This window comes from Sturnus vulgaris, chromosome 6 (assembly GCF_052056855.1).
Source record: "Sturnus vulgaris isolate bStuVul1 chromosome 6, bStuVul1.hap1, whole genome shotgun sequence".
Lineage (NCBI taxonomy): Eukaryota > Metazoa > Chordata > Aves > Passeriformes > Sturnidae > Sturnus > Sturnus vulgaris.
This window is the reverse complement of record NC_142248.1, coordinates 10,545,947-10,572,184: the sequence shown is the minus strand read 5'-3', so window position 1 is coordinate 10,572,184 and position 26,238 is coordinate 10,545,947. Positions and strand designations below refer to the sequence as shown.

General features: G+C 45.4%; 2 protein-coding genes across 2 annotated transcripts; one reads left to right on the top strand and one right to left on the bottom strand.

Moving 5' to 3' along the window:
- Positions 1-298: 298 nt before the first annotated feature.
- Positions 299-9,532, bottom strand: VPS18 (VPS18 core subunit of CORVET and HOPS complexes). Its single transcript, XM_014869230.2, has 5 exons — positions 9,382-9,532; positions 6,372-6,513; positions 6,093-6,184; positions 3,530-5,400; positions 299-2,806 (listed from the first exon to the last, which is right to left on the bottom strand). Exons 1-5 carry the CDS (start codon positions 9,470-9,472, stop codon positions 2,078-2,080), a joined length of 2,925 nt encoding a protein of 974 aa, XP_014724716.1. The 5' UTR covers positions 9,473-9,532; the 3' UTR covers positions 299-2,077.
- Positions 9,533-19,353: 9,821 nt separating this feature from the next.
- Positions 19,354-25,915, top strand: RHOV (ras homolog family member V). The gene is made up of 3 exons (XM_014869228.2): positions 19,354-19,549; positions 22,858-22,916; positions 23,224-25,915. The coding sequence occupies exons 1-3, from the start codon at positions 19,354-19,356 to the stop codon at positions 23,662-23,664; spliced, it is 696 nt and encodes a 231-aa protein (XP_014724714.1). The 3' UTR covers positions 23,665-25,915.
- The last annotated feature ends 323 nt before the right edge of the window (positions 25,916-26,238 follow it).

The window sequence follows — 26,238 nt, the reverse complement described above, 5'->3', positions numbered from 1 at the left end:
TGACTTCTCTAGCACAAACAGAAAAAAAAATGGAGGACTATAGTAATTCTAATATACCAGGAAAGCATCCTATAAAAACCCAAAAGAGATGGAACAAGTATTAAGAACATGTCAAAATAATTTGAAATTTCCCCTGCATCAGAACAAGCTGATACCCATGTTCTGCCAAAGGGCAGAAAAAGAGCCACTTATCTTTGACCAGAAACTGGTTTGGGTGGGAGGCTACTGTTGGTTTATAATGACATGTACAACCTTAAATATCACACTGCTTACAGGAAAAGATGATGATTCACAGGAGTGGCCAGTTATAACAGGTTTAATGGTAAACTTCAAAAGACATCACATTTAGTTTTCATCACAAATTCTTCTGCCAGACCCACCGACTTATTCAAAGCCAAAGAAAACTATAGCATGTGGATTCTCTGAACCACTGAATCAGTGCTTTCTGACAAGCCAGCAAACAAACACCATCAGGTGGTAATGGGACTGCCTATCCCATGGCTCCATCAAAGAAAAGAGGATCTTGAAACCTCAGGTCTTCCTGCTTTCATATCTGGTTCTTATTACTCGTGTCGTTTTACACAGATGAAATTCATTCATTCTAGGCTGATGCTCCCAACAAAAGCATAGATGTTCTTCTGCTGAACTCAAAATTCCTAGGTCAGATCCTTGAAGAAACCAATACATATTCTCCTACAATAACATGAAGACCCATTTCTACAACCTACAAACAAGGTAAGTGGTTAGGAGATTGAGAGGTATTCAAGACAAGCACACATATTTGAGGTGGTTTTTCAGAAGACAGTATTTTCTATTGCCTTAATTACAAGAATTGTATTTTTTCTTTTAGAACATTCAATTCTTCTGTCAATTACTACCTTTGTGATTTAGTCCCAAGCAGCAAAACCTGATTAAAATTTTATTTTCTTAAAACAAAACAAAGAACCCTTGCTAACTGCTAACGAAATTTTTTTCTCTGACTCCCAACGTACTGATTGCTACCTTCTGGGAAAAGTTTTCCAAGTTGGAGCAATAGATAGAAGCATTGACTTGCAGCCATCTCCAAAAACTGGAAGGCAAGAGACTGTCTAGGCACAAAGTACTAGCTTCGAAGGGAAAGCAAATTTCACACCAACACAACTTTTCTGTAGACAACCCTTGAGCAAACATCTGACTTGATCTTGAGTCTAATGCTCAAGTGCAGCTTGAAGAGAACCACAGCAAGACATACAAACAGACTGTGTTCCTGCTTGCACAGTATCAGTTTAAACCTTACTACTGCATCTATCAGTTTTGCTTTGGGGTGAAGACAAAACCAAGACCCACTATACAAAGGCAGTCACAGTAGAAACAGGACGGAAAGAGGAAGGAAGGAGTGAACAGGCATTTCGAGAAACAGTACCTACAGAAAGTCCAAATATGTGTGGTCTTGTGCATAAAGCTTATGAGAATTATACATCTTGAATTGCAGGCAAATTACTTTAATGTATTATGAGACACTCCTGCTTGAAAATTACACACATTCTTGTATCACATTGTGTAGAAACACACATTTGTATAGCATGATGTTTACAAAATATAAATATATAAGAGCTTCTGTCCATGTTCTATGTATGTGGTTTTAGAATCTCAAAGAAAAGGAAACAGAGGGCAACTCTAGCTTTGAAAATGATGAATGAAGACTACACTGCTTAGTGGCCTTCACTACCTTTCTCTTTCAGCTTGTCTTCACCAAAACAAATACCACATAACAGAGCAGATAAATCGCAGGCTGTTCCCAATTCCTTCTGGACAACAAGGCACTCCATTCAGCTTCACACTGAGAACCTCAGAAGAACTGCAAGCAGAAACATCTGCTAAATATATTCCTGTAGGTTAGCTCTAAGTATTGTTAAAGTTCTTAGACAGCCATAGCTATATCTCCCCATTTCTCAAGACTAGCTCTCCCTAACCCTGGTAAAAATTCTGCACTACTCTTTGTTTAGAGTTGCACAGAAGTCACTGTGTTCTTGCTCCTGGAGGTTATATTCCCACCACAGAAGCTTCACAATTTGTTTGAGAGTTGAAGATTTGAAAACTACAGCCAGCTTTGCATCTCCTCTTCATACTTTTGGGGATCAATAAAAGGCTTGTCAATGGACCGGATCATCAGCTCACCACAGTACACACATTCAGCTGCCACAATATCATCAATGTCAGCTTTGATCTGTTCCCGGCTCTGCTGCCCCTTCCCCAAGCTAATGGTGTCTGCATCCTTGGGACGATGGTGGCTCTTGGATGGCTGGCTGGTAGCTGCCAGCTTCTTCTGAAGATCTTCAAGTTTTGCCTGCTTATAGGCAGGAAGGTTTGGGAAAACTGCCTGGAGAAGACAGTCATAGTGAAACATGTGACCACACAGGAAAAGGTAAAAAGGGCGGTTTAGAAGTGGAAAGTCACAAACTGCACATTTTTCCTGAGGCTCCACAGAGCCATACTTATTTCTCATTTCCTGGATGTCCTCTCGGATCCTCTTGGCACTCTGTGTGGCTTCCTCCATCTCCCTTTTCAGCTCCTCAATGTGCTTGTTGTAATCTTCCAGGGAGTTACAGATTGCCTCCTTGAAATGGTCAATAGTGACAAAGTCTGGGAAGAATGGCAGCACATCTTCAATCTTCAGCAGAGCACAGCTGGAGAGGCAGGCCATTGCCTTCTTGACATCCTTCTCTTCCTGAACAACATGGCGAGCAATCTTCAACCACAGCTTTTTCCGGAGTTCCTCATCATCTTCAGGAAGATCTGCACAGGACTTGGCAAGGTCAACATCCACCTAAGAAGTTGGACAGACAAGGAAACAGAGTTAAGCTTCCCTCTTTGTTTATCCACCATTCAACTTCAAAGCCTGCTGTCCATTTCAAGAGGCACTCAGAAAACCTCTACTGCTATCTCACTGCCTAGGACTGCACTACTGGCCTGCTCCTTATTTCCATATCAAACACCTCTCCTCTCCATCAGTACTCCTCACTGAAGATTAGCTTGCTACCCAACAAGAGAACAAAGGCCACCACAAAAAGTACAAATTCATGTTATAGTATCTTTGCTGGCCACACATTTCAGCAAAGACTCAGCAATTTTAACAGGAAAAAAATCCAGCATCTCTCTGAAGGTGAGTCTAAGCTGACAAAGGCTTCTGTGACAATTACCAAAGCTAGGAATAGGAAGTAATTAAAATCCTTAAAAAAAGCTATACAAATCTTGCATAAATGCAGATATGTTACAGGTATTTTATATCAGAGACTGAGCTTGAGACAGACAGTACTCCTTGTACTTTCTATGCCCATACCCTCAGTTATGGCTTGTCAATCAGCTGCCTACTTGAAACAGTTGTGAAAGCACAGAAAACTGTTATCAGAGCCAGGTTTCTCTTTCAAGCCTCAGCTGCACAGCTCTGATACCAGTGAGTCTGTCCAGTTCCTCTCAATTCTCTGCTGTTCAAGGTACCTTGAACAAGCTGCACTCCCGTGTACCACAGCATGCACAGACACACACATACCTGTAAGGCAAGATCCACAGCCTCCTCATATAATTCCATCACTTTGTAAATGTGGACACATGCACGGTGGTGCCCGTGCTCTGCACACAGCCGCAGTGCATACTTCAGGTCGTAGTGGATCCTGTTTGGGTTGGTTCCTGCTTGCTCCAGGTACGACAGCAGCGAGTCCGGCCGACACAAAGCATAAAGAGACAACAGGTAGTTGTGAATGGCTTGCTGGGTTTCCTCCAATTGGTAGACACAGAATTCCATATATCTAATGGCTTCATTGATCTGCTGGGTGCTGGCACTCTGGCTGTAGTTAACAAGGGCTGGAATGAGGTTCCTGGCATCCAGTCTAGAGCCCATAGAAATCCAAGCGTCAACTACTTTCTTGGGAATATGCTGGATGAGAACTGGAGAGAACTTGTAGAAGAGTTTCTCGTCTCTGTGCCTAGACAGCACATTTAGAGCCTCATCATACTCGTCATGCTGGCAGTGGTGAGCTACTACACGCTCATAATCCTGCATGATAACTGCAAAATAGACCATGTGCTCTGTGTCGCCATGGCTTGCCAACAGCTCATAAATAGATGCCCGATTATTAAAAAGACAGTCTTTGTTTTTAGGACTGCTCAGGAAAGTGCGGAACTTCTCCCGTGTATCCAAATAGAGATTTCGCTGTGAGGGATCACCTTGCAACATGCCCAGCCAGTTCAGGTACAGCTCTGTCAACCACGTGGTCAGCAGAGTGGTCTGTGTCTTCTCTGAAGGCTTTAGGTTACTTAGCTTCTTAATCAGAAACTCCATCAGGGCCTCTTCTTGCTTGGCTTCAATGAACTTCAGAGCAATTTCCTCAAAGTAGTTCTGGGTCAGTGCATAACATTTGGCACTGTCCAAATACCTCTTGTTTTGGAAGCAGTGCTCTGCCTCTTTGGCCAACACAATGTCAAGACACTCTGGACGGTCCTTACAATACTCTTTTGCTAAATCAAATTTGTTCATATTCATATACATCTTCCACACATCTCTAGATTCCCGCTGGACATGGTAGCGGAACACTACTTTCTCGGTGTGGATCCATATCTGCTGGACTGTGGGATCTTTAATCATGCGTGTCAGCGAGCCAAACTTCTCCAGAAACAGATCCTGAAAAACAACTTGTCCATTCAGAGTGCAGACAGCCTTCACCCGGTCAGACAGCAGCAACAGGAAGTGGAACTGGGTAAGTACAATGGATATTGGCTTGTTCACAGTTATGTCAATATCAGGAGGATAAACCCAGACCCGTTCATCACTCAGAATTGAATCAGGACGACTATAATCCAATGCACCATATAAAACACCATTTCCCATCATCCAGGCAAAGGAGCGAGGGCTGGAACGCAGTTTTTGAGTGTAAAAGGCTATCTCGCTGAAACCCAAATTGGCTGGAAACTCCCGAAAGCTGGGCAGATGGTCAGCATGCACAGCAAATATGGAGCTGAAGCCTTGCTGCTCTGTCCCTTCAGGCACTTTGCCAACAAACTGAAAGAGTCTCTTCCTAGTGGTGGCTATAATAAAAAATTTCCCTTCTAGCCCTCGTTCAATTTCCAAGCAGCAGACTGGGGCAGGTCCAGATTCCTCCTCCAGAGTGTAGACCTGTCGGAAGTACTGGTCAGGGTTAGTGCTGAAGAGGCTTCCTTCACTGACAGAGATTTCAGCCTCATAGATCTGCCCCTGGGATGTCCCCACCAGGATAGGCCCTGTGTTGGTTTCTGAGCCAAGGAATTTGTTCCAGCCCACACTTTCAATCAAGTGTCCTTTCCAGCGGGAGAGTGCCCGCACTTTCTGAACATTTCTGTTCAGGTAAAGGCATTCGCTGGTGTTCAGAGCAATCAGGAGATGAGAGCCTGCCAACAGCAGAGGGGTATGGGAGGGAGAAGGAGAAAACAAATCAAGACTGGGCCTAAGCAAGCCAAATTCCTTAAGCTTCTAATCCTAACATTTGATAAATTCCAATATCAACATACTTAATCCAAGACTTTCCCAGACACTCATGGGAACATGGGGGATTTCCATGCTGGATCAGAACAGTGGTCCATATGTTGCAACATTAAATAACTGGTACCAGATGCTTTAGCAAGAAGGTATTCTGTTTCAATAAATGTTTTAAGGATAAACACTTCCCAGAGTTCCCTCCTATCCCTGGCAGTTGGTGAGAGATACAAGCATCTCTTTCCAACTTTTGTTTAGTTTTTTAAAATCAGTCTAGGCTACACTGAACCGCGGATATTTTATGTCCCTTTTTAAAAATTCATATATAAACCATACAACATAGAGTGACTGCAAACACTTCCCTTCATTGGTTTAGCAGCCTTGTTCAGAATACCCTAATTGCATGTGTTCACTTCAGAGCTTGAAAGCGCAACAGGGGCACTAGTAGCAAAACGGCAAACCAGTGGGCAGAGGCCCTGGGAAACAGAATCTGGATCATGGAACATTAATATGTTCTCCTTATGTACAAAGCAGGAAGAGAACTCCTTCACCAGCACTTGCTCTGCTCTGTTCATTGACTGGAAACATCCATGACCCACTGCCTCACCTGTGTGGTCCAAAAACATCTTGTAGACTTTGGCTTCATCTTTGCGTCCCAGCTCTACCTGATTAGGTTCATCTGGCTTCCCAAGATCAATCCTGCAAAGAGAAACCATGAAAGCATGCTGCCAACAAAAGCTCACATACCTGTAACTCCTTACCTGTTTTCCATATTGGGCTCATGGCTTTTTATCCAGTTTGCAAATATAAGTTCTCTAACAACTTGAGGAAAAACAAGAAGCCAGGGGAAAAACAAACAATAACTTCAGGATTCTGGCAGCATTACCTGAGAAGGGTGTCTTTCCCAAGGCTCATACAGAGCTGGTTAGAGGAGACTACTAAGCTGTTAATTTTCTCTGGAGGAGAAAAATCAATCCTCTGCTTGTTGAATATTGGCGTTTCTTTCTCCAGTCGTGCATTGACATATCCTGAAGAAAGAACGTGAACACTTAGAAACTAAACAAGACAAAATCCCACAATAACAACCCCAAACTACAACAAAATCCAGCCTAAAAGACTAAACGGATCATGTCCTGCTCCAAGTTTTACAAAAATGAAGTGTGCTCCATGGAGCAGGAGCACAGAGAAAAAAACCCTCTAATTCCAGTCCTATTGGTGTTGAAAAAAACAATGTAGTAGTGGAAAGTAGCCAGCTACTAGTAGACAAATCCTTTAATTGTCTATTCCACCAATGCTTTCTTCTTGCCTCTGCCTCACCTCTAGACCAGCTGCAGGATCCTTAAAATACACTTTTTCCAGAAGAAATATGCACATGCAGGAAGAGACAAAGCAACCACAACCTGAGTATGATCAGCACATGCTTTTTTCTTACACACTGATCCACACATTAAACGCTGCCCATTTATAAAACTGTGCATTCCCTTACTTCCAGTTAAGTAGAACTGATGTTCCTCTTTCAGATTAGGGAGCTGCAATGCCACAGTTTAAATTTGCTGGTATGAACTGCAGCTCAAAACACGTATAAAAAATTCCCAAAGTGCAGATTCGTTTGATATCACAGCTAATCAAGAAATTTGTATTTATATCTATATAAAAGGGAAGGATTACTCTGAAAAACCCACATATTATCAGACAACAAGTCACATCCATCTAGGTAATCTCAAATTTTTTCAGACTGTCACCTGGCAAAGCAAAGCTGACTCAGCATGGAAATTTAAATGCAGGAAGGAAAGGGAACAAACAGCACCTATACAGAGGTGAGGGTTTAGAGTTAAGGAGAAGCTGTTTATGGGTTAATTCAGTCATAGTTCAAGCCAAAGTATTGGACTTCATTCTGTACTCTTTAGCCCTGTATCCATTACATTTATAACACTCATAGGATCATCACCATTAACAGGAGGATTTTAGCTGTTGTCCCTAATAGGAGAAGGATAAGCTTCCTTAATATACAGTTCTCTATGCAAAGGAGATGTCTATTTTAAAATATTCATTCCTTTTAAACAGTGTCCTCCCTCATCTTGTCCCCAGTTTCCCCCTCTTCTGTTTAAGCAAGATTCTACTGCAGCATTTCCCACCCTGATTTCTAGGCAAAGCTACATATTTCCACAGACCTTTTAATCTGTCCAAAGATCTAAGATCACCAGTATGGTCAAGTCTAGTGGGTCAAAGTAGGCTTTTCAAAGCTGGAGCTACAGTATTTGAAGTTCACAATGCAGTAGGACTTTAGGAAGGATACAGAGTCACTGCTTGTTTATCTACAATTCTGAGAAACAGTACCTGCAGTTTGAGAAGCACAGGGGAGAACTCCCTCAACATGAGGAATAAGATTCACCATCTTCCAAAATTGCAAACCTAAACTTAAGGACTGCTTTCAGGAAGTTAACTATTGTATCTTTTTACAAAATAAATTTACTTAAACTTCAGATTGCCCACAACTTTTGCCAAGCCAAATTTTATTTAAAATTGCTTGTGTGGCCTGATTTAAGAATAACTGAAATCCTGATTAGGCTGTGCCTTTGCAATTAAGCAGTTTCCCAAACTTCCTCTGCAAATACGAGCTGTCAGCAAATAGGCAGATTTCTCAACTCTAAGACAGCCATGACTGAAGACAGTGTTGCAGCAGTCAAGAAGAAAAGCTGAGTCCTGGAAAACCGTTCTGCACAACACCTAATCAGGCCACTTATTCTTTATCTAACATTACACAAGGAAATAACCATGCATGTCAAAACAAACAAGGGGAACATACCTACTTCAGTACCTAGACTCAGAGTAACTCTGTCAGTGTATTTATACTCCATAACATACATAGCATGACAGAATTTATCAATTCTTAGCACATATATGAACCTCACAAGCCGGCTTCCCCAAAGGTTACCAGTGGGCAACATTATACAAGGGAAAAAATTCGAAAGAATGTGTCCGTGTATTTCGGAACTTGTAATTAAAAAACGCCAGCTCTGCACAGCAGCTGGTACGACCGTGACCAATACCAGGCAGAACAGAATTCTCTCATAACCTACATTTCCCTGCTACACTCAAAAAATATTGAGAGGTGACATCCAGTAGAAAATGGTTATTGAACCTAATAAAGCTTTGAATTTATGCCATAATAATGGCATAAATTTCTCTGAGATGAAAGAAAAAACGGACTGGTCATCACACCGTTACTTTACGCTGATGGGACACCTCCCTGAACAGTACAGTAAACCAAAGCCTCACACCCCTTGATTGAAAAGTGTAGTAGTGATACAGACAACTGCTTTGTTGGTCACTTTGCCATCGTGCAGTCAGCCCACAGGAACAGCTCTAGAGAAACGAAGTCTTTGGCAAACTGCACCTGCTTAGGAAGGAACTGCGTGCGGGAACAGCTGTGCACACATCCAAAACACGGTACAGCGCGGCCTTCTCAGAGTGAAGCAGAAAGAAGAAGCGAGGTGACGAGATGTTCTCAACCCGGCAGCACAGCTCTGGGCCGCGCAGGGCTGAGCTGTGCCCGGTTTTAACTTGTGCCCACACAGGCACACGGGAATTCACGCACCCGCGTTTGCTCCGCGCCGCACCGCGGGCCAGAGCCTCCCACACACCGCAGCACCGCTGGCCTGACCTGCATCACCGCTCTGCTGAGCCAGGAATCAAGGGCTCCCTGCCTCTAAACACGTCCCACAGCAAGCCGCGGAATAAACAAGCCGCAGCCGAGCGCTTAGCCACACACGCACGGTGACACACCTCTCCCAGGCACCACAGCCTGGCATGCCCTGCTCCCCACCCGGAGCTGCCGCCTCGCCTCCCCCTGTCAGCAGGAAGGCCGCGCACGGGAGGCCCGGGCGCACACGTACCGGAGTGCGGGATGCCCAGGCTGGCGCGGCCCTGCGGCACGGAGGCGGAGCGGTGCAGGGAGTCCTCGTACTCATCTAGGATGGACGCCATGGCCCAGCGCGGCCCGAGCGCGCCGCGCTCAGCTGACCCGCGCAGCGCGCATGCGTGGCCGGGCCGGGCCGGGGAGGAGGCGCCGCTCCCTCACAGCCATGGCGCTGGGCTGGGCCGGGCCGGGCCGGGGAGGAGGCGCCGCTCCCTCACAGCCATGGCGCTGGGCTGGGCCGGGCCGGGCCGGGGAGGAGGTGCCGCTCCCTCACAGCCGTGGCGCTGGGCCGGGCTGGGGAGGAGGTGCCGCTCCCTCACAGCCGTGGCGCTGGGCCGGGTCGGGGAGGAGGTGCCGCTCCCTCACAGCCGTGGCGCTGGGCCGGGCCGGGGAGGAGGTGCCGCTCCCTCACAACCGTGGCGCTGGGCCGGGTCGGGCCGGAGGTGCCGCTCCCTCACATCCATGGCGCTGCGGTCGGGCGGCCTGGCTCGCATCCCATCCCCGCGCTCCTGTCCCCGCTGTCCCCCGGAGGCGGCCAGGCGGCCTGGGGCCTTCCTGCCAGCCTTGGGTCCGCCCGGTGCCAGCCGCTTCTGCTCGCTGCTTTCGCGGATACCGAAATACGAAAGGACCCACTCGAATAAACAAAGTCAGCATTTTTGTATGCCAGTAATAACCATAAGTTCCTCTAGGTGGGTTGTACACTCTGGTTTTGTTGCCGAATATAACAAGATAGAACTATGCCAAACATCAAAACTTAAGATTTGCCACCAAAGAGGGGTAAAAAGGAGGATACTGTGGTTACTGCACTGCAAAGAGAGAGAAAAGACAGCAACACACACGGACCTCTTTTGGGGAGAAAAGGCCAACTTCATTGTACGGACATCCCGTATTTAAAGTGTGTTACGTGCAGCTAGGACAGGACAGGAGTTCATTGGACAGTTGGGAAAAACATCCTTGGGACAGCACCTCAGGATGTATCCCACGGGAAAGACACCAGGTGTTAATCTTTATTACGAATTCCACTCTGTTTTTCACCATATTATCACCCTGGGAGACTTCCTCCTTAACTGAAGCTGCAGTCAGCTTGTCAGCCTGGGAATGGAGCTGAGAGTCAGGAGAAATCCAGGCCTGAAAAGAATTTCCAAGTTGTAATTCCCTAGCTCTTTAAATGTGTGTGTCCACAGGATACCATACTAGAGACACTAGAGACCCCTTCCCTAATATGTGAGCATCTGTAATGAGACCTACACAACTAATTACATACGTACAAGGCTGCTTGGAAATAGGTGGAAACCTCTTGGAATGTAAATACAAATTCATCTAATAAATTATATAGAAGTAATAGAAGTGTGGATCTTGATGTGCATGGTAGGCAGAGAGACACACCCCCCCCCCCATTTATCTGGCACTGTAACGAAGCAGTGCTGCCTTTCTAATCTATAACTCTGGTTTGAAGGTTTTCTTTCCCAGTTTTCAGTGGCACTGTCCTGTTGTGTGCAGCTACATGCCAAGAAATCACCTCCTTAATGCAGCAGTGTGCCCTACTAGAATCAGTCCTGATTGCCATAGCAATTCTATTGACTGCAACTGGGAATTGTCTGGTTTAAAACACTTTCTAAAAACTCTTGTGTTCTGGCTCTTGTGTTGAATTGGGTGGCAAAATGTTGGCTTTATCACTGGAATTATTGTTGAAGCACAGCATAAGGGGATCCTGCATAGGGCTGTCATTGAACTGTACTAGACTTGCTCTGCAAGTTTATCCCAAGTTTCTGTGTCAGACCCAGCTTCTGTGTCACTAAATAACATTTATAACCTGGAGTTTTCTTTTGTTCTGGCGTGCCAACAAATGTTATTTACAATATTACCATCTAACTTAAACTAGCAGAATTTATAACAAGGGCATTAACAAAAAGACTGGTCTCTTACACAACCCTTTGGGTTTCATCCTATATAAAATGAATAGAGATGTATATGTGTACACTGTATGTGTGCTATATACTATACTGTGAGTATGCTATGTACTGCATATTAGATATAAGCTTCACTTTCTGTAAGCAATGGAGAAATGTCTCTCAGGGTACAGGACAGCTTGCAACACACAGAGATCCATTACAAGGCACAAGAGGTCTTCCCAAACTTAGTTTGCACATCAGGTGGCAGTGAGGCACCACAAGCAGCAGTTGCATGCGGTTGCCTTCTCACAAAGTTACACCCCCTTTTTCTCTGCTCTTTTACTGGTCACCGCACCCTCATAAACCAGGGCTGTGATCTGCATCACTCAGCCTCAGGCTTTCTCCCCCGTGCTGAGCCAGACATGCAGGTCCCACGCTTAGCTGGGTTCCTGGAGGCTCCCATGGCACACCTCCACAGGGTCACCTCTGCCTGCTTTGCTAAAAACAGAACATGGCTTTTGCTGACTTAGCCTGCCTGCAAGCACCAGTCCCAGCCTCTGCTGTTTACCCTCCTTATGTGGCAGCTCTGAGCCAAAATAACAAAACCACATTCTTTTGCTGTCTAATCATCCTGATCTTCATAAGCAGCAACTGTTCTCTTTCAGCATCTCAAAAGGTACAAACAAATTACATTAGGTTTAGGGTAATGAGGTAGGAAGGGACTTCTTGGACTATCAGATCCATTCTCCCACTCTTGCAGATACCACATCATATAGTCCTATTCTCTATTCCTGTCAAGCTCTGTCTGATAGTGTGGGTATTTTTTCCCCTGACTGCCCTAGCTTGTACCTGTTCCAAACACTCCCATGATTCTGAGCTCTGATTTCCAGTCTAATATAAGCTATGGCTAGTCTGAATCCTCTTGTTCTTATTCAAACACCTTTAGTGTCCCTTTTTGAGCTTTCATTTCCTCTGCAAAAATCAACACCAATCATAGCCTTCATTAGGATGTACCAAATCTAGGATTTATCAAACCAAGAAGTTCTTGCCTTCTCTTAAAAATATATAATTAGTTCCTTAGAGCATCCTACAATTCTCTACATTGGTAGAGAATTCACTCTCAGCTCAGGTTTATGTCACAGGGGTGACATAAGTTTGACCCCTCATTTGAGATGAGGTCTCTCCTTGTTGTCTTCAGCAATGATGCTTCTAATTTTTCTCTTTCCAGTCATATTTTTAGCAGTAGAAACCAGAAGGGTTATTTGGTGAGGGGGAAATAAATTGTCTTGAAATATATCTGGATATTAGGCTAAATTGACGTTTGTGCACAAACTTCTCACCGTGAAGCTCTGTGGGCTGTTTTCACTCAAAGCCTAGATCAGGCCATGTCTTATAAGCTGTTTTTTTCTTGGTCAGGTCTAGAAATGGAAGAGATTTCTGTTCTCATTCTGGCAGATATTATTGCCTGTTAAGGCTAATCCTCATGAGAAACCTGTGTCTGATTGTAATGTGGTTAAAGTGGAAGCCAGATTTTCACCTTATTTGGAAATAAAACATCAACCTAAAGCCAACCCAAGCCCACAAGCCTGCTCCATCCATCTGCAGTATCATCTGCTGTGATTATTTAATTTACAAACATGTGCAATAATTATATCCCAGTGCTACATTCACAGATTTGGTATTCTGAAAAGAAGGGAAGAGCAAGGGTTGCAGATGAAAGATTTATCAGCTCTTTGATTCACCAGGAATGTGTGGAGAATCAGATGATTCCATTTTATGTGTAGCAGTGGTGTAAGTCTATAAGAGGGACTTGTGCGAGAGAATTTAGGAGATTTTGGTGATACATTTGAAACCTAAATCCCTGTCTTGCTTTGGTATGGCTGTGGTCACAGCAGCAATTTGCAGTAATTTTCACTTAAACAGTTAACATTTTCTCCAAGCTGTGGACACAGCTATCAACATCTAGGTGTTGCATGGCATGTTATTCTCTTCAGATGCCTAGAGGAACAGGTAATTCCAGATAACGACATTGACAAACATATAATGTGTCCACGGTCCAGACTCCCAGCAGATTAACCCTGTCTAAACCTGGGCTTCCTCAATGCTGTCTGTGTCATTCTAGGCTCCCTGTCCAACCCCTACTTGGTGCACATCAGTGCATGTGTGACTGCAGAGTGAGACATTTCATTGCCCTGCAGCAGATGACATTGTGATCCATGATCTAAGCATGAATGCTGGTGCAGAGGAGAAGGCAGGAAGATAGGGCTGTGGAAAGAAGTAAGGGCAGAATCTAGTGACACAATTAAAATTTTAATTAAACCCTGGACTTCCTCACAGATTTCCACTACAAACGGTACTGATCATCACTCCACCTCACTGTACATAGAATATTCCTTCACAGTAATCAGCATAAAAAATACCCTATAGTCTTAAAAGCCATAGGCAAATAGGTGTAACTCCCTAAATGCACTAGCCTCCATAAGATACCAGCAAAGGTGGAATATACTTCCAGGCTATGAGACACCCCTGTACCCTGCTTTGAGGAGAGTGCTGCAAATACCTGTGTCCCCCACTCAACCAAGAGACCTTCTCCCAAGAGAAAGGACAGCATTTGTGAGTGACATTTTGAATGCTGTGTACAAATTTAATGCAGTAAACAGAATTACAGTGGCTGTGCACCCTGGGTATCACAGTTACCCATGAGAACCTGAACTGGAACCTACATGGGGAGCCATACAACAATTATAATTTACTCTGGAAGAGATCAAAGCTCAAAATCTTGCCAGAGCCCGCCCCCTAACCATTAACCAACCTCCCAAGCTCTTCAAACCCATTGTCAGAAGCAGACTCCTGCAGACCAGTAAACGCTGGGTGGAACAGTATCGTGCCCGAGCAGCAATTGCAGACCTGCAGACCACGGTTCCCCTGACACTTTAAGAAGTTTTCCCACAAGTGAACTATCAATGACTGTTGATGCTACATGTGCATCCCAGAGCAGGCTGCCCTTCGCAAACCCACCGAGTGCCCCCATGGAAACCCTAGGGCATAACCCATCTGTCCTAGAATGCATGAAAAGCAGGACATGCTTTTACAGTGAGAAAACCTTTTTCCCATCACCAGCACCCTGTGGCTAATCCCTCAGTTTTGATCCTCAAGGAAGATCCATAAATGATAAGCTCGAGAACTGAAACTGATAACTTGGCAGAGACAGTGATCTTACAGCATTTTATGGTTTTCCGATCGCCCTTCAACCCAGCCCTTCACTGTTTAGTGTTAACTGCCTGCCTTTCCTTGTTTCACAGAGGGGATATGAACTTCATCCCCTTTCTCTTGTTAATTCCCTCACCCATTCCTGTTAAAAGTTAGCGCCTCTTTTTTGTGTAAAGTGTCCGATTGAACGACATAATTAAATTAAGCTCAGACCATTGCCTTCCATCCTGTCTTTAGTATGAAATTTGCAGTTTTCTCTTTCAGATTTAAAAAAAGTCTTTGCCTTAAACTTTGCCTGTTCTTTCACATTCATCAGTTGATGTATTAAAAGATGAACTTTCTCCAGCAGATGGCAACACACTTCTAAATTATTCATCGCATGTCTGAGAGGTAGGGCTAGTTCCTAAGCAAGTCGGATAGGAGATGAAATTGAGTTTGAGAAAGGGACTTAGTACGATACGGTGCTTTTCTTCCTTTGGAAAAATATTTTTCTTTTAAGCTAGTGGCATTGTTCTTTCATTTAAACTTATTATTCTTTAATCTGAAAATGTAGTATAATGGTGTTGTTGTGGCTCTTTGCCTCCGCATTTAACAAGAGTTAACAGTGACCAGATGAACCAGTACATCCCTGTGCATCTTCCAGGCATTGCTTTTATTTCCAAAGAGCAATTAAGTAGTTCAGAGGCCAGGATAGTGGGAGCTGTATTCTAACATTGTTTTTCTCTCTCTCTTTTTTTTTTTTTCTTCTTTTTTCCCCAAAAGGCATTTCAAAAGCACACGTCTCCAGTTCACATCAGAAGTATCCATTAGCTGCTGTAGAATTCTAAAGCATTTTTATTGCTGTAGACTCAGAAACTATGGAGTTCCTATCAATCAAAATATCTGTATAGGAAAGCAAGTACTAGAATATTTCTTCCTTGGATTTCTCCTGCCGTAATCTTTCTGTGAATGGGTACAGCCTGATGTTTCGCGGACATTGTGTTGTGTCCTATTTCTGCCGCTGACGAGTTGATAGAAAATGATACAAAGAAGCGTTTGACATCACTTCCTGAAGGTTACAGTAACTAGACAAGGCACACCGCAAGGGAAAACCAGGCTCGGGCTCTTGTCTTCACCCTTTTGTCTGTCACTCCTTTTAAGTGGTAATTATAGCTAGGCTTGATTTTTCCCAGGGAGGATGCACACTCAGGTGCATGACAAACACTGGGTGACTCAGAACTGGTTGTGTCATTGCTTGCAATTACGAATTCGACCAGCTGGGCAGCGGCTGTACCTCGATTTCTTCAGAGTGTCTCTTGACATCACCGGGTCCAGTTTGCCCCGGCACCTGCACTCCATGTTAGCCCCCCTCTCAATCTAGGTCCCCACCCATCTGCCCTGTGCGTGGTGGCATTGCTGCCTGTCCTCACTGTGCTCCCATTTCTCGTTGTTTAGGGTTTCTCTTGTGCAGCACTGTGAACAGACTCAGAAATGTGATCCCAGGGCACCATTTGCAAAGGAGCTGTATTGACATATGCAGCCCACTTGTACAAACGCAGGTAATGTTGAAGGCTAGGTTTGCTCACTATCATGTTAGGAGGGGCTGATATTTTTTTTCCTTTCCTTTGGTAAGAAGAGAACAGTGCTATTTTTAAAACTGCCACCTCCCATAACATACAATGCTTTTTCTGAGGCAACATGAGTAGTTTGCTAGGCTTTGGAAAAATGATATTGTCTTCCCCTCTGTTCATTTCGGACAAGACTGAGAAGCAGAATATCAGCCAAGGAGGCAGAATACAATGTTGTCAGAGGAACAGAATACGAGGTTGTTGGTGGCCAAACATTGCTCGGGAGCCATTGAAAGTCAGAACCACTATCTGTAAAAAAGTCCAGTGTCACCATTTTCTAGTATTAAAGCACTGCACTTCAGAAGGGAAATTATACAGAATAATTTGAGCTGATTTGTAGTTTCATCCCCACAAGGGACAAGCCCATGTGTCTTCCTCATCCAAATTGGCTTATGTACTGTTCTTGATCTGGTCAGCAGGTGGACTTCTCCTGCCAGAGCAGCAGTGAGAAAAATTATTCTAATTAATAGAAATGGGCAGAAAAGGCAGCATCTTCCTCTAAATAACTGGGTTTTTTAATAACAGGACTTCGTACAGATGTATAGAGTTTGTTTGGTGGTGACAATCGCACGCTGCCTAAATACAGAAATCTATTTCCACTGTAAATTGCTTTAATGGAGCAGCTTTTCTGTGCAGCCCAGATAATACAGACTAACAGAGTAATGGCTAAGCACTAACAGTACCTGAAATCTGTATTTGATCTGCCTGGAAAGAGTTTGATCTTCTGCACTTAATTCCTGGTGGATAGGAATTCACATAGTGAGAAATACCATCATAATTTGTACTAATTATAATTCCTGGGAGTGAGGCCAAATACAGCCTTGCAGAATGTGTATTTCCCACTTAGGCACAGCTGATTTTGGCAGAGAAGCACGTCAGCAAGCAGCACGCAATGGGGCTCTCCTAATGTACCTGCTACCTACATAGACAGAGCCAGTCCCCAGACCTGTTGGTTCAGCAGCTCAGGGAATGGGACAGACTTTCACTGCAAAAAAGCTGAAACTGGACCAAAAAAATCTAGCAAACTCAAAATATCCGATTGCTCTCTGCATTGTGAAACTAAACCTGCATCCTCTGTTAGCTGTCAGGACAAAGGCAAGACCTGAGAAACGAATCCGTGGGAACGGCCCTGTTTGTTTGCTTAATCACTTAGTTTAAATACAGATTAAAAATCACTTAAGCTCATTGACAAGTTAAGTGTGTGTCAACCAACGGTTGTCAGAAACTGCAAGGAAACAGGAGCGTAGTCCCACACGGAAGAGATTTTAGGAAAGGAATAAGAGAAAAAGGCCTGGAGCCTTGGAGTGAGGCAACAATGTATCTTTGAGCTCGAACTGTCAATTTCTCTTCACTGTCCCTGCTAACAGTGAACAGTTTGGTGAATAATTGTCGCTTGTCCCTTCTAACAGCATACGATTTGGTGAATAATCCCTCATCTACATTCATTCCTTCTGATCAAATGGAAATGTCATAGTTCACAGAAAGTCAGCCAGTGTCTGAAATGCACTGGGAAAGCTTTGCAAGATCCTCGCTTGCTGTGCTCTTGTCGCCGCTGCAGTGTGGCGTGTCCCTGCCGGTCCCATTGGAGGCACTGCCACACCTCACACTGCGCATTCTGCCTTTTCTGGAGCTGCCACCTGGCTCTGAACTAGCACCGAGGAGCATGGCACTGGAAAAAGCCGGTCTATTGAAAGCCAGTCCCTTGAGATAGCAGCCACTTGCTGTAGCAAGAGTAGCACATGTTTTAGCAGCAGCCTAGTTTCTAATACCATCTCCATTTTCTGTAGCTGTAGAAATTTAAGGCTGTGCTAGGTGTAAAAACACATAAGGGGTTGATTAAAGCAAAATACCAGAGAAAACTGCAGAAGAAAAGCCTTCTTGCAGTTCTCAGGAAGCTTGTTGGCTGTCTCCAAAGAGTGGACATGCTTTGTCCACTGAGCCTGAAGGGTTGCAGTGATTATAACTTTCCGTCAACCACAGGGAAAAGCACTCTGGACTGTGCCTGGATTAAAGATTTCTCCTCAAGTTCAACATCAGTGTAGGTGAAACACCTTTGCATCTTCTCAGCGTGGATGCAAACTAGAGCAAGACAAACTCATGAACTGCTAATCAGTAGCTGCTTGCAGCACAAACCTGCCTAGTGCAGACAGGTCTGCCTTGCTGAGAGGACCATGAAGGACATCATGGTGACTGTATGAGGGTTGTTCACTGACAGCCTGAGTTTAGCTCCTCCATTAGGAAGCAGTTCCACACTCAAAGCTAATGTAGCAATATTGGGTATTGCAGGCATTAATAGTTTCCCTCCAGTGTTTCCAATCACTTGGAGGTGCTACACTAGCGTGCAATGATGGCTGAGATAGTGTGGCTGTATCTGTCCTTTTAAGTGGTGTGTTCCCACTCTTCTGTTTGTTTAGTCATACCTCTTTAGACGGTGAGCTCCTCAGGGCAGGGATGGAGCCGTCTTCTTAGCTGCCAAGGGCACAGTGTGGTGTGTGAGCTACCAGAAGTGAATATGAAAAACAGGCAGCAGACTGGGAACTCCTGCTCTTGTCCATGCAGCTGAGAAAATACTCTTTGTGGCTTTTGCCAGTGGGTAGCAACAGCTTGGCTGGGCCCCAGGAGCCCGGTAATGGCAATCGCATAGTTAACAGATGTGATGACTTTTGGCCATTTGTTTTATATTGTCCTTCACAATATTGACCAGCAATGTTGTTTTTATTTGTGTCCTGATTTCAGGGCAGAAATCACAGATGCGCCAAATGGGACATCTTCTGTTGGAGCTGATTCTTTCCAAAAGGAAGGGGGGCGACTTAGATGGAGCACGGCTTTGCCGTGTAAGCGCGGCTCAGAGCACGGCGTGGCACCTGCCGAAATTCCAAAGGCAGGCGCCGCTCGGGAGCATCGCAGGGATGGCGGTGCAGCAGCGGGACCTTCGCCCGCGGGACGGCGGCGGGAGGAGGAGGCGGTCGGACCGGGCCGGGCACGGCAGAGCAGGGCAGGGCTGGGTCCGGCCACCTCCCGGCGGGGCGGGACAGGGCGGGACTAGGGAAATTTGGGCTGGTTTTGAGCGCAGGGTGGCAGGTGTAGTGATGAGGAGCAAAGCTCGGCGGGCTGGAGAGCGTGGCCCGACACGGCAGCCCCGACAGCAGCCCGTTCTCAGGAGCATGGCAGCGGCCCCGCCGCGCCGCGCCCCACGCTGAGCCCTGTCGTGTCCGCGGTGCCACCGTCAGTGCCACTGCCATGCCTCCCCAGGAGCTCCTGGATTACGCGCCCGCCCTGCGGAGACACAGCCCGCCCCGCGGCAGCGGCCCGGAGCTGGGAATCAAGTGCGTGCTGGTGGGCGATGGCGCCGTGGGCAAGACCAGCCTGGTGGTCAGCTACACCACCAACGGGTACCCCGACGAGTACCAGCCCACCGCCCTCGACACCTTCTCCGGTAGGTGCCCGCCCGGGCTGCGCGGGGCGTGGGGCGGCCGCGAGGATCCAGCCTGGAGCAGCGAAACCTCGGGACGCGGGGTCGGGAGGAGCGGGGTCCCGGGGGGATGGAGGAGAGCGCTCCGGGGGCTCTGCGGGCACACAGCCCGAGGGGATTTCTGGCACTCGGACCGAGTCCCTCCGACGTTCTGCGAGGTTTAGCAGGTGGAGGTCCTCCGTTCTGCAACGGTGTCGAGTTGATTTGCAAGTTCTATGAACTTGGGCACCTTCCTGGTTTTGTGGTGTTGTCATGACTAAATAGAAGGGGGCTTAGGTTTTTTATTGTTTGTGGTGGTTTTAGCTTCAGAAATAGCCTACAGTGTAACATTGAGATTTTACCCTCAACTGATAGGAAAACCATCCTTTTCTTTCCATGTCTGATGAAGTTAGCATTGAACAGAGGTTGTCAAAAAGTTGACGAGCTTTTTAAGTCTGGCTAGAATTGCAAGCTGATGAGCTCTCATTAGTTTCCACTTTTGTAAATGCTATCTTTGTTCTTGTTCTACACTCCTCTTCCTTTGGGCTCCAATTTCTAATAAAACCCCAGGAGAATACAAAGCCCTTTGAAAGATTTCTTATCTTCATTTGATATGAAGAAACACAGCACTACTTGACGATGTAGATTGGTAGATTAGAGATGTGCTCAAGTCAGACCAGGAATGAGACATCTAATGTGTCATAGTCTTAGGGGTGCTTAGAAGGAGTGTTTTGTTTGGCTGAATGTCCCCCCTCAATTGCTCACTCTGAGAGCTTTTGATTCACCCTGACCATCTCCAAGCTATTCCACTGCTACTTGAAGGAACTGAATGGGAACTTCTTCTCACGGTCCAGAAGCCCTTTATGAACAGATGTAAGGAATCTTGAGTCCTCCAAGAAAAAATATTATTTATCTCTCTGCTCTCTTTATATTCATGTGTATGGATTAGAATAAGAGAGGCTTAAAATTACTGTAGCTGATAGACTGCACATTTTTGGAAGGGCAAATCCATAATAAAATGGTCCAGAAAGTGAAGGCAAGATGAGTGCGGAAACTCCCTGATTAACAGCAGGTAATCTGAAGATAGTTTCACACAGATTTAGTTCCAGTCTGGATGTTCCAGTACTAAGCTTGACTTCAGAGGTTCATAGGATATGTAACTGGTAGAGATCAAACACATTAAAAATGTGTCTTGTGAAGTTCACTTTCTGCTTATTGGGAGGAAATGGAAAAACAAGGTTCCCTTCCCACCCCTGCTCTTACCCTGGATAAGCCTGAAGAAAGTCCCTTCCTGGGAGTCCCTTCCTGGAGTCAGGATCCAGCATAGAAATTTAAGCTTAATTCCTTCTACTTTTGGGGAATACCTGCCATTGAAATTGCTAGCAGAGCAGAGCAGTTTAAATTCTAACCTTAATCCTGGCCATGGGACTGTGATGCCAATAATAAGATAGGAGAAGGTGTTGCATTATCAGGGGAACGTCTCTGGGCCAGTGACCCAGCCACATACATCGGTCTGGCTGCTACCTCCTGCTGGGTGTCGCTGCCAGGTGACAAGAGCAGCCTTGAGTGAAATGCGGACCCGGTGACCTTTCTCCACCAGGCTATCCTGTTCTGCCAGCCCCTTCGCTATTGTGCCATGATCCATCCTCATCCTGAGGGTGTGGACCTTGTGAGGGCGGTATTTGGAGGGCTGTTGCAGAGCTGCTGGTGTAGCTCAAGTTAGCAGCAGATGGGATGAAACTTTGTGCAAACGCTGGAGCAGCAGGCAGTATATGTGGCGAGTTTCCTCCGAAGATGGCAAGACGTTTCAGAGATGCTAATTCCTTCTCTCAATGCACTTGTGAGACAGAGAAAACCAGATACTAGAAAGTCAAATGCCTGCTGTCTTGAAGATCAAGTCAGGATCTAGCAGGTTCTTTGATCAGGAACAGGTTTCTCTTCCTGCTCTGGGGCAAAGATATGGTAACAACCCAACTGTTTCCCAGTCACACGGAAGCGATGACTTTCAGCTACGCCGCGAGGAGTGGCACAGTGGTGGACGCACCCACCCCTTCATTTTTCTTCCCATCTTGGTCTCCCACCAAACTTCAGTTCATCTTTTTGTCTGTGTCCCTTTTTTCCCCCTAGACTGCTTTAAGGGAGGAGGGCTCTCCTTCAAAAGCTTGCGTTAAACTCTCTTTTTTCTGTCACTTCTTACCTGACAAATCACTTCAAGAATCACAAAAGATTGATCCTGCTTCTGATTGCGGGATTTTTTGTTTGTTTGTGGGTTTTGGGGGGCTTTTTGGTTTGGTTGTTGTTTGTTTGTTTTGTTTTTTTTTTTTTTTTTTAACAAAAAGGACAATAAAGCCTCCTCCCTGCACACAGCAGTGGAATTTTGCTAGTTCATGTCAAGTGCCAGCCATTGTCACCTTAGCCGTGATGTCTGCCTCTACTCAGGCAAGCACTTCCCCATCCACCTGGTCAGGACTTTCTGAGTGATTTCCAGCTCCACAACCCCTTTTTCTTTCTCTTCAGTTCCTAGCCAATCTCTGTGGTGTCTACGCACTTAAACATCTAACAGTTTCATTCCCGACTGCCATCAGAGGTCCTGCCAGCCCTCAGTCTGAGTCAGCTGATACCACATGAAGGCTTACTGTGATTAGGGAGTGAAATGGGAGCAAACCTTACATGTGTAACTCAGCAGTTTTTCAGTGTGTGCATAGTCTCTGAAAGGGATTTCACTCATCACTATTTCCTTAATAGCTTCTTCATTACAAAGGTGGGTTTTTCCTTAGCTAGGACACTTACGTAACTTTTCTTTAAGGCCAAATTTCTGGTCTCATTGGGAAAAATCTCTAATAGCTTTTTTGATGGATTTTGATTTGAATTTGCTTGGTCAAGAAGATAGGACCAAGTTGCTGAAGTTCTCTGGTTTTATCCTTATCCTTTTCCTGGGTTGTAGAAGAAGAACAAATGGTTCTCAGGGAACTGTTTGGCTAAAAGCTCCTCTTGTCTGGAGGAGCAGTTGCCCAGTAACATGGAATTATTTTTTCAAAATTCTGGAGAAGAACACAAAACACTTGAGAGCTAACAAAATCAGGTCTGCTGCAGTTTCTCTTAATGTTTCCAGTGCAAGCTTCAACAGTCTTAGCGAGGTTTGGGAGGATACTCAGCTAGGAGGAGACGTGAGTGACTTCAGTGAGGCTGTTCAGCAGGGTATAAACCAAAGTGCTCAGGAAAAGCCTGTGTAAGGGTACATGTGTATGCTGACCAACTGCTTTAGACTCATCCTTATTTTCCTTCTGCTACAGTGCAGGTCCTCGTGGATGGAGCCCCAGTCCGAATTCAGCTGTGGGACACTGCTGGACAGGTAAGCTCTACCAAATCAGCTGTCGTCTCGGTCCTGTGGGACCAGGACTGTTTTTAGGCTTTGAGGAAGGTAGTGTTTAACTGGGAAGAAAGGAAATGCACTGGTGCAGCACCAGCCATTTGCTGGTGTGGCAGTCACAGACAGGTGAATGACAGACGCCCTCAACTCTGAAACTTGTGTCTGAAACGTCAGTACAATGCCCTGCCTTTGTTGCTATTTTAGTTAACTTGTAGAAAAGCTACTGCAGCATCATGCTGTTAGAAGAGCAGCCCAGTGAAGATTTCTTTTCCCCCTCCCTTTTCTACAGGAGGACTTTGACTGTTTGCGCTCTCTTTGTTACCCTGACACCGACGTCTTCCTTGTCTGCTTCAGCGTGGTGAACCCAAGCTCCTTCCAAAACATTACAGAGAAATGGATCCCTGAGATACGAACTCACAACCCGCGGGCGCCGGTGCTGCTGGTGGGGACGCAGGCAGACCTGCGGGACGATGTCAATGTCCTCATCAGCCTGGATCGCTACCACGTGAAGCCTGTGCCCCGGCCTCAGGCAGAAGGTCTAGCTGACAAAATCCGGGCTGAAGCCTACCTGGAATGCTCAGCACTGACCCAGAAGAACCTTAAAGAAGTTTTTGACATGGCCATTGTCAGCGGTGTTGAGCACAAGGCACGTCAGGAAAAGAAGATGACTGCCAAAGGAATCAAGACTCTCTCCAAGTGCCGCTGGAAGAAGTTCTTTTGCTTTGTCTGAAGCTGCTTTGAGGGAGGGGAAAAGAAATACCCAATGGCAGTATTGGCTCTGCACCTTCTCGGAGTGACTGCTCCTATGGCCCCAGCAAGGAGGGTATGATAAGCTGCTGGGCTTGGAAACCTGTCTCTTGCTGGGTACAGTATCAGATGCCTAGGAGACATGAACTAGATTTCCATTGTGCTGAGATGTGGAATGGTCCAGGCAGCTGTAATACCTGCTGGACATGTCTGTAGTGTCCCAGACTAATGGGAGCCTTTAATACATCAAGACTCAGTACCCCAGAACAGGCAGGTTCCTTACACTGTCCTAAATGACCAGTTTTCTGGTTGAAGCATACACACTTTGAGTTCTGATGCAGCATAATAAGCATAAGGGACTTCTGAAATCAGCCTGTGTTTTGGCTGATTTATAGGCGTGGCAGAGAGTAGGGCAGGGGCAGTTACATGAAACTGCAATGTGGTCAGGCATGGGGTGCAGTTTGTGACATGAGACTTGGGTTCCCCCTCTGATTCCATTTGCCTAAATAGGTAGAATTCACCTGGCTGTGAAAAAGCAGCACTCTTTTCTCTGTACTAGGAATACTCTTGAGAAGGTACTTCCTAAATAAAGGAAGAAGAGAAAATGAACTGGGGGCTACAGTAATACTTTGAGCAAAACCTTCTCCGAGAGGACTCTCTGGTCCACTGGTGCCAGTGTTATAACCCTATCCTAAGAGGTAGCTGTGGACTTGGGGACCAGCTTTGAAAGGCCTTTTGTGTGTGGGGGGTTTCAAAAGAAAGAAGAGGTAAGGAAGAGTGAGGAGTGGCTCTGTCTAGCAGAGAAAAAACTGTGTCAGCAGAAAGGGTTTGTATCACTACCAAGGAGTCAAATGTAGATGGAGAGAGAAGGAATAAAAGGAAGCAAATAGAAAGGAGAAAGATGGAATGAAGAAAGGTAGATGGAGAAGGAAAGAAGAATGAATGTCATTAAATGAAAGTTGTGATTCTATTTAGTTGAGATGCTAATATACAGGGAAACGTTTAGGGACCTGAAAATTTTGCTAATGATATGAATTTCAAAGTAATATTGTCCATACATTCAGTTCTGAATCAAAAGGAAGGGGTTGTAGTGAGAGAGAGTTCCTCTTCATTAGTAAAATCCTCCATTTCAGATCTACACAGAAGAATGGAATTTACCTTGTACTGTTCTTCCTGAGGCTGCAGAACAGGAACAGAGGACTCAGGGCTTCTATCTGTTATGCTTCTCTGTTTTGAAAGTCACTGCTTGATCTGCTGAAATCAAAACCAAAGGAAATCGATGAAGTTTATGCTGGTGAAAATCATTCCTTGTGTTTCACTCCCTTCCTCTCTCACCTGTTTCTCAGGGGTTTAAAAAACCATGAGAGTCTATTCACCTTTTATTCTATTTTATTACAGAACTTGCATCAATTTTTAAATCTTCTTTTGCAGAGACATTTCATTTTGGTTTATGTAGCAGAGAGCGTGACAGGTCTGTCAAGCAATGCTTTTGATACTCAGGGGGTTCTCTGCCTCTGGCCACAGCCCATCACTTTGGGCATGCTCTGGAGTAATGTGACAGAAAGAGAAATATCTGTGGATGGTTTGCCCTAGACCAAAGGTGAGCATAGGTGAGCTAGTGAGCCTGTAGCAAGACAAATGTGAGTAATGCAGTCTGGCTCCAAACAAATGCCTGTGAACATCTCTCACAGCCATCTGGTTTTGTAGTGCAGCTTTTGTAGTCCCCAGGATGTGAGACAAGACTGCTGTCTCCCTGGGCAGTATCACAGGATGAAAGAGGTGGAGAAGTCTTCTTATGAAGGGAAGTCCTAAGAGATGGTGAGCACAGAGACAGTAACTAGAAGTGACATGTCTAACACACGTCTAGGTAGGACACCACGTCCCAACAAAGCTCTCACTCAGCAGTGCATCCCTGTGTGTATATCCTACCTGTACAGGCACCTTTGCTGTATCACTCGTTCAGTTTGTCTGTTGGGTCTTTACACATTTCTTTAGCCTGTGAGACCAAGGGCTGTGGTGTGACCTGCCAAGGAGCATGCCATATCCCTGTGGAGCAAATCCACAGGTGGAAAGAACACCAGCCTCCTTGCTGCTGAGGAGAGCAAGGGTTGTCCTGCAGTAGCTTGGTATGAAACAGGGGTTATTTCATTCTGGAAAAGAAACTGTACTGAGAGCTACTTTCTTCCTATGTGATTGTGTCTAAAATTTGTTCAAATAAATTTTTTTAATGTCCACAATTTGTGTTTGTAATTTTGTCAGTGCAAATTAAGTTGGGCTTTAATATGGAGAAAGAGTTACTCCATTTTATTGACAATAAGCATAACAGGGAAATAACCCCACTTCTCACTCAATGTCCTAACCTCCATTAGCAATGGTAAAAATCCCCTTGTAGCTGAAATTTTCCAGTTTCCTTCTGTTACCTCAGTTAATCTTTCCACTCAGCATGGAGGCTGCTGAGGGGGATGGAGTAGCAAACATCCAAGGCTTTCAATGCCTCCCCCAAGAAGCCACCCTCCAGGGAGCAGTCAGGAGGCCCTCCCAGCACTCACTGAGCTAA